This window comes from Chiroxiphia lanceolata, chromosome 1, assembly GCF_009829145.1.
Source record: "Chiroxiphia lanceolata isolate bChiLan1 chromosome 1, bChiLan1.pri, whole genome shotgun sequence".
Taxonomy (NCBI): domain Eukaryota; kingdom Metazoa; phylum Chordata; class Aves; order Passeriformes; family Pipridae; genus Chiroxiphia; species Chiroxiphia lanceolata.
In genome coordinates, this window is record NC_045637.1 from 91,230,809 (window position 1) to 91,244,975 (window position 14,167).

The following is a 14,167-nucleotide window of genomic DNA, read 5'->3' on the forward strand; positions in this document are numbered from 1 at the left end:
CTCTCTGTCTTTTAAAAAGTGGTTCATTTATTCAATGCAGTTGACCTCAGAGATTCACCACTGCAGGTACTGTAATTTGAATGAGAAATATGCTGCTCTCAAGATTGAGTCTAAGCAGAACTCTGATAAACTGATCTTCGTAAAATTCACTATGCTGCTGTGTTTAACAAAGCCAGGAGCTAGCTATTAGTTCTTTTTTTATTATTTTATTTTGTTCTCTTTCAATAGACTATTTAGAGTACAGCATGCTGAAAAAATTGGAATGAGGCTCCCCAACAGATATTAGTTGCGTCTGTATTCTTCCTTTTGCCAGGAACAAAAACCACACAATCATTACGGCAATCAGCACAAAACACATCATGTTAAATCCCTCATTTCTTTAGCATAATATGAAGTCTCTCTTTCTCTCATATTACCATTCTGGTCTGTCAGGTATGTGAGGTTTTTCAAGGCAACAGGTGTTTTTTGAAATAAAATACAACCTTCCCTTCAGCTCATTATGTGAAAGAGACAGCAGCTGCAAGTATAATGCTGAGGGACACATGGTCTATAAGACACCCAGAAGAAAAATACTCCTTGTTCCACTTGTTAAGGTAAAGCACAGATGTTGCTTCAGTGATAAGCATGAGCATAAGGCAACCACAGTCTGCTCCATGTTGTAAATTCAGAATCTAAGATTTCAGGATATTTAGTAGGCTGCAATCAGAATCACCGGTTTCTTTATGTAAGGAAAGCTAACGCAATGTCTAAGCTCATAGTCCTAACAAATACTCCTTTATCACAGCTTGCATTACACTATCATCAACAATATGCTAGGGACTATTCACAGACCTGGCAGATAAATTATTAATAATCTTTTATATGGACTCAATTATGAGTATCAAATAGTGACAAATGCATAAATTAATACATTTACTGATTTAAACATTTACAGATAGTGTATATTAAAAAGGTTTTAGTCATTTAGAATGTTAAATGCAGTACTTTTCCCTGCTTAGTGTTGGTACTAAGGCTATTTCTGGATCCCTTAGATCTAAACTGTTGAAAAATCAACTTCAAAATAATGATGTCTAATGAATGCAATAACCAAGTTAGAACTGATCCTTTCCAGGGAGCAATCCTCTGCTTAGTCAGGTTGATAATTCCTCCTCTTCCCCTCCCACGCCCATTTATTAATTTTCCCTAATTTCTCTGAAGAACGAAGTACATACATTGTAGCTTATAGTATCATTGTTCAGGCTTTTTCAAATAAAAAGGAAGTGCAGCATTTCCTTAGAAACACAAAGATCCTCTAGAATTCCCTGATCTCCTTACTTCCTCCTGTTTCCTAGGCCTAACTAGGTCAGCAACTCTGCCCTACAAACAAGAACATATAACACCACAGAAAAAAACACAGTTCAAAGAATAATTCAGTCATCCTGCTCTGTGAGTAGGCTGGTTGCTTTGGCTGTCTTGAAGAATATTTATGTTGGCCTTGCAACATGAATCCCGGTAGGCTGTAGGACTGCATCTTTTCTTTGCTACAGTGTTTGTTATGTGGAGCAGCAGCTGCAATCCACTGAGAATTGTACAGAGAAAGGCCGGGTGGCATGGACCTACTAGGAGTCAAAAGTTTCACACTCCTTCAGATTCAGCTCAAACTGATGCTGGCTCTTTTGTGTGGGGGGTGGGGTTTTTTTCCAAAATCTATATCGGCAAGCTGCTTGTAAGATGAGTCCATTCCTTGTCATTCTATCACCACCAGTTTTAGAGAAGACTAGCTTAAAAAATAAAATGAAAAACACAAGTTCTGATCACAAGAGGTTCATGAAGTTAGGAAGTATTTTCAACATGAAAATGACAGCATAGTACTTCCTTACTGTAACATATGTAGTAAAAAATGGGTCATTTAAATGGATGACATACTAATTTTTTAGTTTGCTATATGGTTCCAAATGAAAGAGATGTAAGTATTAAAAACAAACAGTCAAAAGAACAAAATCTCTATTTTAACTGTAATGATACACATTACTAGAAGACAACCACAGGAAGCTACCATTGCTTGGGCTCACCTAGTGTTTGCTACTCATTTTCTGACATATGTTCTCAATTGTGTCCCTGTCATGCAAAGAGCTTAGCAGCCAATGTGACAATTCAAACTGCTTGTGACTGAGAAGTCTTCAACTTTTGGTGCTGTAACAGGCAAGCAATCTCTTCTTATCAATCCATAGAACCTTTTGTCCTTCCTGAACCAACTGTACCCAGTGTGTTATGCCAGACTATTACTACTAGAAGAATTAATAATTCAGAGGTAATTCTGCTATTAAGATTCTACTCTGCTCGGAAATCAAGGCTGATCACACAGATTCCAAGACTTGTGTACTTCTATCATCGGAAGAAAATCTGAGTAAATACTCACATGTGTCTTCACGTCACCTTCAAGAATCTTGCTGTACCTGAGAAACTCTGCAACACTTCCATTCAGCAGCCTATCAAAGGCTTCAACATATGGTGCTATGCCTACAAAAGAAAAGAATTGCATTATAATGGGTTCATAAAGTACATAATGCGTAGGACATTCCTGTGTAATAGGTGGAGGAAATATACCATAGAAACAGAGGAGATTGCTATAACTTCATTTCTGATTTGTGAAGTCACTGAAAATGGATGTATAATTATTTTTTATCCTAGCTAGAAAATAAAAAAAATCTTGCTCTTGGTAGAACTTGAATAGAAACATGATGAGAATTTACTGTGTACAATGTAGTGTTTGTCTTAAAATGACAAGTGCTAAAATAAACACTTCTCAGGCCTTCAAAGGCCTAGTGACCTGAGAAGTATTATTGTCTTAACAAAATTCTCCTGTTGTACTTTAAACAAGTAATATCCCCTAAAATGAATCTGCACCACAATCAACAACTATTTTTTATACTACCCACCCATTCCTGAAGGTCTTTGTATTGTTTGGTGGCTTTGAATAGCAATCCATTCCATTTCCAGTAAGAAAGTCTTTAGAATGGGTTGACATAAGACTTGTGCAGTGAGATGTGGCTTTGTAATCTCCTATTTTGTCATCTCACCTTATGAAACCGTCACCGGACAAAGAAAGCTCAAACAAGTCTTCTAGATGACATATCTCATTGACTACATATATGTTATACAGTCTAACATTACAGGAATAAAACTGCTATTTTCTATATGGCGTACAGAGCAGTTTCCTGATAAAGTGGACAATCAGAAAATGCAGACGAGGCTCAATTTCTTATGGTCCTAGCTTCTACATGGCTCTATGTACCTGTTGAGATAGGAAAAATAATCTTTCCTTGGACGCCTCCCAGCCCTCCCTTTACTCCCTGACATATCCTCATGCCTTGTCTATGCCTCAGAACCTTTGCCAGATACAGCATGAGTGACACACAGGTGAATTTATGGCATATGTAGGATCTGAGGGACCAAGGTTAAAATTCCTCCCAGTCTCTCTCCCTTACTAATGAAGCCTGAAGATTGGTCTGAAGAGGTAGCAGACTTTACTTAAAAAATCTGCTTTAACCTTCTGGCACTATATGACAATTGTGTCCAAATTCATAATCTTTGAAAGCCCTCTTTATTCCACAAGAGTCATCTGGCTCCTTGACAGAAAAAAAGACAGGCTCTGGCAACTGGAGTTTGCAGTGGTCTGTGTGAAAAAGAAAATGTACTTAGCTAGGTGGAATTTCAAGGCTCCTTTTGTTCTCTTGATGTCATTCACCTATAATTCTAGGAATTTCTGGGCGTTCTTCCATAGTGAGTGTTCGTATGTAAACCCCTCAAATGACCCCGTACACAAAAGGTTTTAGTGGCGAAGATGCTTCTGAAAGCCCATTTATGTTCTTTGTCAAAATCTGTGTATGTTTTCAAAAGAATCACTGTAACCTTTTACTTTAGAGCAGAGTTTTACATTGCAGTTCACCAAACGGCAATTGCCCTATGCAAAACTAGAAAGCAACCATGCTATTTTTTACTATTCAGTACAGCTAACTCTCAGGAGCATTTACTAGAATTTGCTGCGGGCTGTGCAGAGCAATTGAATGATTTATTTGCAATCCTGCTGTTGTAATGCCATTTAGGAAAACAGTAAACATACAGGTCTCCCGTTCTCCTCGTTATTTTATTGTTTCTGAAAACACATTAACTGAAAAGTCAAGTTGTTTTTTTTTTTCTAAATAATTCTAATTATGGATTGGTCTTTGGGGGGGGGGATGGTAGAAGAAAGTAATATATCTCCATTTCCACTAGAAATTTAAAAAAGGTCATGCTCTGGTTGAGTGTCAGTTTTAATGGAGGAAAAGAAAAGAGACCTGTAAGATTGTTTACTCTGCAGTGGCTGTGGAGGGCATGTGAATCTCTGCAGAGGCACAGTAACACGGGCATACAGAACAGTGTTCGTGGCGCTGTGGGCGTATCGCTCACACAAGCTGAAGACTTTCCTAACTGCACAAGCAAAAGCTAATTCCTGAGTCCCCGTGTGAGACAGCTCTGCCTGAAGATGTGGTGCAGGCTGGCAAGCGCCCCATGGTGCTGCTCATCTCAGCTTCTTACCGCGGTCTCCCAGTGGGTGTGTTTTATAATCTCACTCCAACAAGGTTTGTCAATTAGTGTCTTTTAGGGATCTGTTGGGATCTTAAGCCTCTGCTTCCCTGGGGAGTAAATCTTTTCACCTGCCTGAGCTCGTAGGTTAGGTCAAGAATATAAACAGTTTTCATGGAAGTACTTCACACGGCGAGTTATCTCCTGTTCTGAAGCAGACCTGGTCTGCAATACTGAGCTCTGGATAAATAGAGAGCTATACCTAAATAGACTCACTGTAGAATTGAAGTCTGTATTTTTGAGAAATGTACATCTCCTAGTAGTGATTGATTTATTTGTCAGTTTGCACATGGATCATATTTCTCCATGACTTTGCTTTGGTTTACTAGCTGTCTAGGTTTTCTTTGGACTTGAAGCATTTCATTACTCCAGCTTCCTGTGACTGGCTAACTCCTCTGCTATGGAAGCCTGCTGGAAGATGCTCCCCTCCTGCCACAGGAACATGCTGCTCTCTGTCAGCTGCTCCACAGCAGCTGCCAGTGTGTAGGCCCATGGCACACGTAAGTGTGGGGAAGGTTCCTTGCATATGTTGTTGGGTCAGGGCTGGCAGAGAGGACAATGAAGCAGCTCACACACTGACTTGCTGCTGTGTCAGTAAAGGAAGCTGCCTGCAACTTTCTTTGCATTCTGCAGCTTCTGTAAAGCAGCTGAGTCTGTGCTGGGATGAACTCTTCTTTGGAGAATGCACCAAAGGTCCAAGGAATACAGAAAGCAAAGGACATGAAGCTAATAAAGAGATATATGTTGGGGTTCTAGATGAAAAAACAAGCTCTGCAGAAAGGAAAGGGCACCTCTATTCAATCAAATTTGGAGCTGCCATGTTTATAGGGTTATTTATCCAATAAATTTCAGAAACAACAAAAAATTAAGGAGTGCAAAAATATGACTTGGTGATATGATGGGAATAAACAGACTTCTTTTGGTATATTCTTCAGTGTAGTGCTTTGGAGATTCACTTGAGAAAAGAGAGTTCAAGAGACAGCAACGTAAGGCCATGGATGTGTAGCAGTCCTTAGCAAGCAAATGCTTATGAACAAACTCATATTTGATTAAGGGTATTAAACAATTAAATGAAGTGGGTCTGCACTGTGAAATTCAGAGAGAGCTGGCAAATAAACACCATGTTTATATTGGTGACCTCTACAGAAATATTTCTGCTGTAAATTTTGGGGATGTCTCATTTCTTCTGCTAACTGGGCTCAAGCAGACATTTTCATCTGGTGAGTTATTTACAGCGATATAAATGCTAAGATGGAAAGAGTAATAAAGCTTGAGATATGGACAGTATATTTCAGAAACAGTCAAATCTTGAATTCTCTAGGCTATATTAATTTAGAATTTGGAACAACTGGGATTGCACTCCCTCTTAGAAGACAAACACATGCACTACTTCCAATTTTTAAATAACAGAGAGATGGTACTTCAAAAAAACAGACTTACTTCCATTGACTCCATTGATGCCATCACACTCCATTCCACCAGACCTATGTGAATTGGAAAATAATGATTCGAGTCGAGTCACTGCTTTCTCCAATCTCTCCATCAAACCATGAGTCTCTGCCATTCTGAAAAAAATCATAAAGGATAGAAAGAGTGTTAGACCCCTGTAAATAAAGTCCACGCTTCATGCTACAGTTCTGTTCACCTTCTGGCTTTTTATTTTATAAACTTCTATGGTAAAACTCATATTTTTTAAGTACTGTCTTTCTGACAGATAAGCATTTGCAGTGATGAAGCTGACAGAGGGTACCTTGCTTCTTTGTCAACAGAGAATATGACCAAAACAGAGCTCTCTTTTTTCATTGTAAATATCAGATTCAAACCATTGCTAATGTAGCTTTGGAAAGTCTGCCTGTGGATAATTTACGACAAATGTATGCGTATGCTCCCAGTCAGATGCTGAGATGACTGGAACAGTTATAGAAGTAACTGGTTAAAAGTTATGTCTACAATGATTTGCATCAACCATTTACAGAGGCGAAAAGTACAGACCCAATTAATACTTGACAGAAAGGACGACTTTAAATATATACTCCCTGATTCTTGAAAAGGTACATTCTAAAATTTGTCTCAGTCTTTCATGCTTTGCAGTAAGCCTCAGTCACTTGACTGAAGTGTTTACTCTTCTGATAAGTATATGAATCAGTGTTTCCCAAGTTTTTTGAATCTGTGCATTAATTAACCTTTGGAAAGAAAAAAAAATCCAGAGGCCTGCTTGTGCAGTACTGCTGCAGTGCTGTTGATTTGAAATTAAATAGAAATTAGGTTAAATTTTTAACAACTCACACATTATTTCTATCCCTACAATGTGATTATCTGCTCTCTTACATGTGAAGCAGTGTAGGTATTGACATTTTTGAATATTGGCCAATCTCTCAGGGAAAAAAGTGCTATATACAATCCAGAGTGAGAACGAGTTATATAAGCAAAGATAAAGCTATGTTTAAATCCCCTATCATTTAATTAACGTGATCCTTGAGAACAGTTCCAGGCCAGCTCCCACACTAGGTTGCATCCCCTGCCCAGCACTGGGGTGTGCAGAAGTAGGAGCAGCAGCAGAACTTGCATCCCCAGCTGGGGCAAGCAGGTAGTCAGAGGCTCTCTGGCACCACTACCTTGTGGTTGATTCCTGTTTGGTCTGTAGACTAGAAAGCTTAGGCGTACCCCGAATATATGTGTAAATGTATCAGTTCCTAAAGAAGAGCCTGCTAAAAGTGCTAGTACTTTTAAGATATTAAAGCATAATAGTAGATTCCAATAGACTGCAACACTATGAAATACTTAGCAACCAAAACAAACATTGCTGCTACAGTGTCCCTAGAGCCAGTGGAGAATGCCTACATGTTACAATTAAAAAGTAAAGTAGCATGGAAAGAAATGGTTTTACTTACAAACTACTATTAATAATTCTTATTAAAAAAAATAAAAGTATTTTTATTTTTAAAATTTAAATGCGAGAGGAGATTAGTTACTAGGACTGTAGAAACACATGCAGAGCTCTTGTGCTGAGTCATGCTGCCTGTCAAACAAGGCGGGACTTTCAGACTTTACCCTATAAATATAAAGAGGTTTGACCTAAAAGTGAAGCAGGAGATTTTACAGCGAGAAACCCTTGAGAGAACCCTCTTCATGAGAATTTTGTCTGAAATTGATGGGGTTTTCCTATTTAAATGAAATGAAAATCCAAAACCCCAAAAGAGGATGACACTAGACAGCATGCAGACAAACACTGTCAAAATTCAGAGGGGCTCTCTTTGCTTATCACAGAATCACAGAATGGGCCAAGTTGGAAGGGACCACAGTGGGTCACCTGGTCCAAGCTCCCTGCTCAGGCAGGGTCATCCTAGAGCACATTGCACAGAATTGTGTCCAGACAGTTCTTGAATATCCGCAGTGAGGGAGACTCCACAACCTCTCTGGGCAATCTGTTCCAGTGTGTGGTCACTCACACAGTGAAAAAGTTCTTCCTCATGTTCAGGTGGAACTTTCTGTGCATCAGTTTCTGCCAGTTGCTTCTTGTCCTATCACTTGGCACCACAAGAAGAGCCTGGGTCCATCCTCTTGGCATCTTCCCTTCAGACGCTTATAGACATTGATGAGGTCCCCTCTCAGTCATCTCTTCTCAAGGCTGAACAGGCCCAACTCCCTCAGCCTGTCCTCATAAGAGAGATGCTCCAGTCTCTTAATCATCTTTGTGGCCCTCAGCTAGACCTGCTTAAGTAGCTCCATGTATCTCTTGGACAGAGGAGCCAAGAACTGGACACAGAACTCCAGGTGTGGCCTCACTAGGGCTGAGGAGAGGGGCAGGATCACCTCCCTTGACCTGCTGGCAATGTTCTTCCTTTATACTGAAAATGTATACTATTCTGTTTGAAAAATCAATTCGTTAAAAAAAAAACCAAACAAAAAACCACAAAACTGCAAGGGTAAAAATATCTTGGCATGAATGAGATGAATATATCAGGGGAGCTTCCGTGATGCTCAAACTTTCATGAGAATATTAAACCTTTTCTTAAAACAACACACTGCTAATTCTCAAAAATATTATGAACACATTCTTTTCACATTTTACCCTGCTACATAAAAGCCTAAAATGGTGTCTATTTCAAAAGTTATGTTTTCAGCCAGTCTAAAGTCAGGCTAGTCTAACATAGCATACTAACAGTCAACTCATTTCATCAGCATGTTAGAATACATTTCCAGTACAGTTCTTGTTTGTCTGTATTTGAAGATACAGTCGGGTAGGTTGGGGTTTTTTTTAATCTGCCTTAAAATGTTCCTGGATGATGTCACCAAACTGCACTAAAATAATATAAAAATTTCTATGGTAGACCTGTTACTTTTTGGCCTATTTAGCCTGATTTAGCCTGATTTTGCCCATTGTTTGATTACAAACTCAGTATGTTTGACTGCACACACCTGGAGGTCTGAGGAATCTCACAAATGAGCAGACTTGTAATGTTCTACCCAACAAACTTCCCTCTGTAAGATGCTAAGAAAATACAATACAGTGTCAGAAGATCAGAGGAATAACACAGTTCAATAAAGATAGATATCTTTATGCAACGCTTTCCCACTGCAACACAGTCTTTTGTTCACTATATTCTTCACAGCTTTATTCTATTCCCATTAGCTGGAGAATCACAGAATATTACGAATTGGAAGGGACCCACAAGGATCATCAAGTCCAACTCTTAAGCAAATGGCCCATACTGGGATTGAACCTTCAACTTTGGTATTAATAGCACCATGCTCTAACCAACGGAGCTTATCTCAGTCAGAATTACCACATGTTCTTCCAAAAACAGATATCACCAATGAGGACAATCACAGAATAATATAGTGTTATAGTCTTTTAAAACAGAAGTAGAAACTACTTTTACCCTAAAATTAGGGATGTCAGGTTTCTATTGTTTTTATACAGAAGGTTATGCTTAATAACTCATCATGTTTACAGCGCACCTACCTTTTTGTCTATGTACTTATATATTCATGAGTACACGGTATCTGCACCTATACTTACACATATGCATGAATGTAAGAATACACACAGGTATCCCTGTCATGTATGAATAAAGTCCAAGTACACTTCTGTGATTGCTGTATATAACACTAAAAGAGCAAATCAGTTGTACCTACAATGACCTCACATTTACACCCTTCTTTACCATCAACTAACTAGGCATCTATCTTACAAACAACACTGGAATTAACGTTACTGTTCTGAAGTGAAGACTCCACTGAGCAATAGCATGAAAACGTTCTTCATCCATTCTCAATCTGAACATTGACATCTTTGTCTATATTTAGGGATTCGCGTATTTGGTTAATATTACAGTGTGGTCAAACAGATACCACAAAGCCACAGCTCAGAAGGAGTCAGGACACAAACGGTACAGCTCGATTCTGTGAAGATGCTGTCTGTGTGATATAGCATCAGAGCTTATATTATAAATAAATAATAAGACTGGTCTACTCACAGTGTCAAATAAAATCTTGGCATGTTAATGAAAATAAAGAGGATGTAAATATGTCTGTCGGATGCATACACTTCCATAAAGTACATTTTTACATCAAGACAGATTCTCTATCTCATCTCAACTAGGATTTTAATTAAAGTTTTGATCTTGAAGTTGATGATCAGGTTAATCATATATATCTTTTCTTGGATTTGATGCTGACCACCGATAAAGAGTTAAAAACGCTTCAACTCCCATGTATCCAGTTGTTCTCTTGGTGGAGAAATACAGTATCCTTCACTGAAAATAAGGTCACCTAAGAGCCAGGAAAGGTGTTAACACACTTCTACTGACAAATTATTTAATATTTGACATTGTTAACTGTCTCTTGTGCACAAAAATTAAGACAGAGGATCCACAGCTCTGCCCTGTTTACTGCTAATGATATCTTTTCTGGGAGTGCTAAATGCATGTAGTAATACTACCATCTGTCATTTCTTCCCCAAAAGAATTAAAGCCAAAACCAGGTAGAAGAAGGCATATTGAAGCCCAAGAAGCAGATTTCTTTTTACAGGCAGGCCTTGGGAGATGGTTGCTTCTCTCCCCAGCTGTCTCAAAGCACCATTTATCTATTATCAAGGGAAAAAAACTTGGCTGCAGTCTGAAATTCTCTGACATACTAATCCCAAACAGCAGTCAAACTGTAAGTCAAAACACACAGGTACTATTCCTGTTACCACTGTATGTGACTTACGGCAGAGGACCATATTGCTCTATCTCAACAAGAAACAAGCTGTAATGAACGCACAGGGAAAAGCAGTATAGTAGCATAAGGGGAAAAATAAACATATGACAATTTATAAGGCATGTAAAAATGGTGATTTGGAACACAGGAATGTGTACCTTGTAAAGTATGATATTACTCTGACAAACATCAGCAAGAGATAGTTCCACAGTTTGTTTTACTTCCTAGTATTCTTTTAATTTGAAAGAAAAGAAATGACTGCTTAATTTATTTGGGGTTTTCCCCCCCCTAGGTACCAGTTCTTTCAAATACATCTAGCACCTGAAAAATTACACCAGGTCTCACTCACGCTCATCATCTGAGATGCTACAAGTCAGATTTGATTCTCCTCTCTGTCAAAAAAGGGCAGATGCCTAAAACAGAGCATAGCCAGCAATGTGGCATTTCAACTGTATCTACCATTCCTACACCATTTGGAAAATCACAGTGTCATTGGAAGTACAGCAGCCTATACATGTGCTTTCTCTTTTAAGTCTTTTAATAAATTGCTACTGAGATAGGAAATAAAATAAACAGAAACCCACACTGTCAGCTGGTACTATCAGAGAGCCAGTCATGAACATTTTATAGATCCAAAGCACAGTGCCCTCTGAGAGTTCTTCTGTACAATATATGTCAACATGCATCAAGGGAGTGGAAATGCATACATGTTCCTGAGCATCCCCCCAACTTACAAAAGCATCTTATGGCACTTCATTTCTGAAAAAAACACAGGCAGCCTGGGGTTGTAATTGCTGGCTTTCCTATACCATCATTCAAACATGTACCCACTCCAAGCCTGTGTTGAGCAGGTAGTCTTTTTGCCACCTTTGGCATGAGACTCAAATTCCTGCTGCACCCCACCCTGGTTCAGAGAATGAAAACCCACCGGCTTGGGGCCTCTGGAGTTGTTCGTTCCCAGGCAGAGCTCAGAAGCAGCTTGGTACTGGCTGAGAGGTAAGGAGGAGCACCTGAAGCTATTACTACCATAAAAGATTCTACCAACAAAGTATGTGTTGGTAGACCAATAGGAACATTACCTTGTATGGTTTGTGTTTTGTCTCTCATTAGCTGTACGGGAGGAATGTAAACAGGCTTCTCAAACTGATGTCAAAGTGGATTAAACCAGAAGACCTCTCCGTAAAGCCCTGTGTGAGGAGAATGATTCGGGTTTCAAATCAGAGCCTTTTTTATTGCTGAGCCCCTAGATCCGCTACAAGCTCACTTGGAATGTAGTTTTAAGTATATAGAAAAAAAAAATTTTTTTTTAAACCCAGTTAAGATATATAGGGTTTTTTTTGTTAGAATGGACAAGGGTTATATCTGGGATAGCAAAAAGACAAAAAGAAGTCTGTGTGCCTTTTGCTTTTTGTGGATGGATGGGCCATTTCGACTAATAAGTTGGTTTGAAGTCTTGCCTGGCTCGAGTATACTCATCATAAAATATTTCTGTCTATAGCTTAACTTGTGTTAAACCATTGATATGCTATGAATGAATCCCTTATTGCTGTGCATAACAGTGTGCTACCTCAATTATCTTGTCTGTGGACTTCTTTCTTCAGCATACCTTCTGTGTTTTTCAAGGGCTATTTTCTATAAGTAAAAAAACTTTTTGTGTAGAAGAGAAACTTCTTCCATTCAACCCAAGTTTTTTCCTTTTTTCTAGCTTTATGTTGTTGGTACCATCAAACATACTTTTCTGTTTGCATTCTGGATCTTCCTCTGCTTCTCTCCCTCTCCTAGTGACCAGGCTGCTGTCCACAAAAACATGCAGGAAAGGAGTAGAAGAATTTTTGTATCCCACTGTTTAAAAAAATTACAAAATCACTTGTAAAACAATCTCTATTTTGACAAATACCCATAAGACTGTTGATATATTTTAGTTCTTAGTTGTGAGCAACTGCACACATCAAGCTGTGTGTCTACAAGTCAATGTAATAATAGCATGGACTGTGGTTAGGCCTCTGATAACTTAATATGAATTCTTTCAAATATGTCCTATGTTTATGTATGTGCTTAGTATCTCCTGGAATATCAGTTCACTTTCTAATTATACATAAGTTCTGCAAAGAGCTTCTATTCCTTGCTGAATAATTTTGACTGTCATCAATTTTGTGATCACAAAGAACGAGTTCATTATTTAATGATATACTGAAGCAGTCAAGGCTTGACAGTCTGTGTAAGCATGATTGACTTAAAATAACCAAGGCAACCCAGTTTCTAAGTACATTCTCCTATTCTTTTTATGCTCCCTTTTCATGTCACCACTGCTCATAGTCTTTTGTCTTGGTTTTATTTTCTTCTCTCCCTCCAATGAAGTGTAAGAGTTTTAGTATCTCTCCAATCAACAGAAACGCAGTGTCCTTAGCCACCTCATTTACTATGTATTAATGTGGGGCTCTTCATGTAACCAAGCATCTTAAAGGCCTTACAAGCCATTTAATTACCTGTCACAAGTCCAATTACTGTATGTAAGCAGACTGCCTTGCTCAACCAAGAAACTATTGCATGCAGGCATTGATTTTATTAAAGTGCTTCAGTTCAGCTCATAATAACTGAACAGTAAGATCCTTTATGCTACAGTTCCAAACAAATTGAATTTAAACTCTCCAAAAGCGTAAGTTCCACACAGTACAAACCCCTATGGAGTGTTCCAGTGCTTCCGGGATGTGAAAGGAAAAAAGCAAAGGAGGAAGTCACAACTAAGCAAACGGTACTGCATGCTCTAAAAGTGCAAACTATGTAATTACTTCTGCAGAAAAGAGGAGACTAGAGCTATTCAGTACCAAGGTTAGTAACGGGTTTGTTTGCTGTGCTGGTGGCCTTTCACAATGTTTCCACACCCTACTTCTCATGCATATCCATATTATGCTGAAGCCTGAATAGTTGGGCTTGATTTCAGCCAATTTAGCTGGTGTTCTTGTTCTTACCAGAACATCCTGCTGCAATTACGATCTCAGCCCTCTGTATCTGATGTTCTCAGGCTCATCATGGTTGCCCTGCTCAGCCTCCAGCCTCTGTAGCCCTTCCTCCAGCATAGCAGCAAACAGGAGGGCTGAAGCCAACTTTCTGCCATATGAGTACTCCTCTGCTCTGCAGCTCAGTTGGGGTCTTTACTGATCACAAAAACTCAAGGCCTTTGCCCATCTCCCATTTTAAAATCCATCCAACTGACTCTGCAATACCCATTGCAATGGGTTGTGTCTTTCCTGCTGATTCAGGATGAAGTGGGCCACCTGCTACTAAAAAAGACCTTTCCATTTCCTGCTATAACCTGGTTACCACCTAAAGGTCCTGAGTTTTAGTGATAATCCATGAA

At 38.9% G+C, this 14,167-nt stretch overlaps 1 protein-coding gene across 3 annotated transcripts in view; it reads right to left on the bottom strand.

Moving 5' to 3' along the window:
- CAP2 (cyclase associated actin cytoskeleton regulatory protein 2) overlaps positions 1-14,167 on the bottom strand; it is a 67,465-nt gene that overhangs the window by 49,613 nt on the left and 3,685 nt on the right. The window contains exons 2-4 of one of the 3 annotated variants that reach the window (XM_032709553.1): positions 11,889-11,996; positions 6,046-6,170; positions 2,399-2,499 (exon numbers count right to left, since the gene is read on the bottom strand). In XM_032709553.1, the coding sequence (XP_032565444.1) occupies positions 2,399-2,499; positions 6,046-6,169 (225 nt within the window). In that variant the 5' untranslated portion in view covers position 6,170; positions 11,889-11,996. Of the gene's footprint in view, positions 1-2,398; positions 2,500-6,045; positions 6,171-7,577; positions 7,585-11,888; positions 11,997-14,167 lie in introns of those variants that run through there. The other 2 variants (XM_032709629.1, XM_032709483.1) reach the window with 2 other exon arrangements.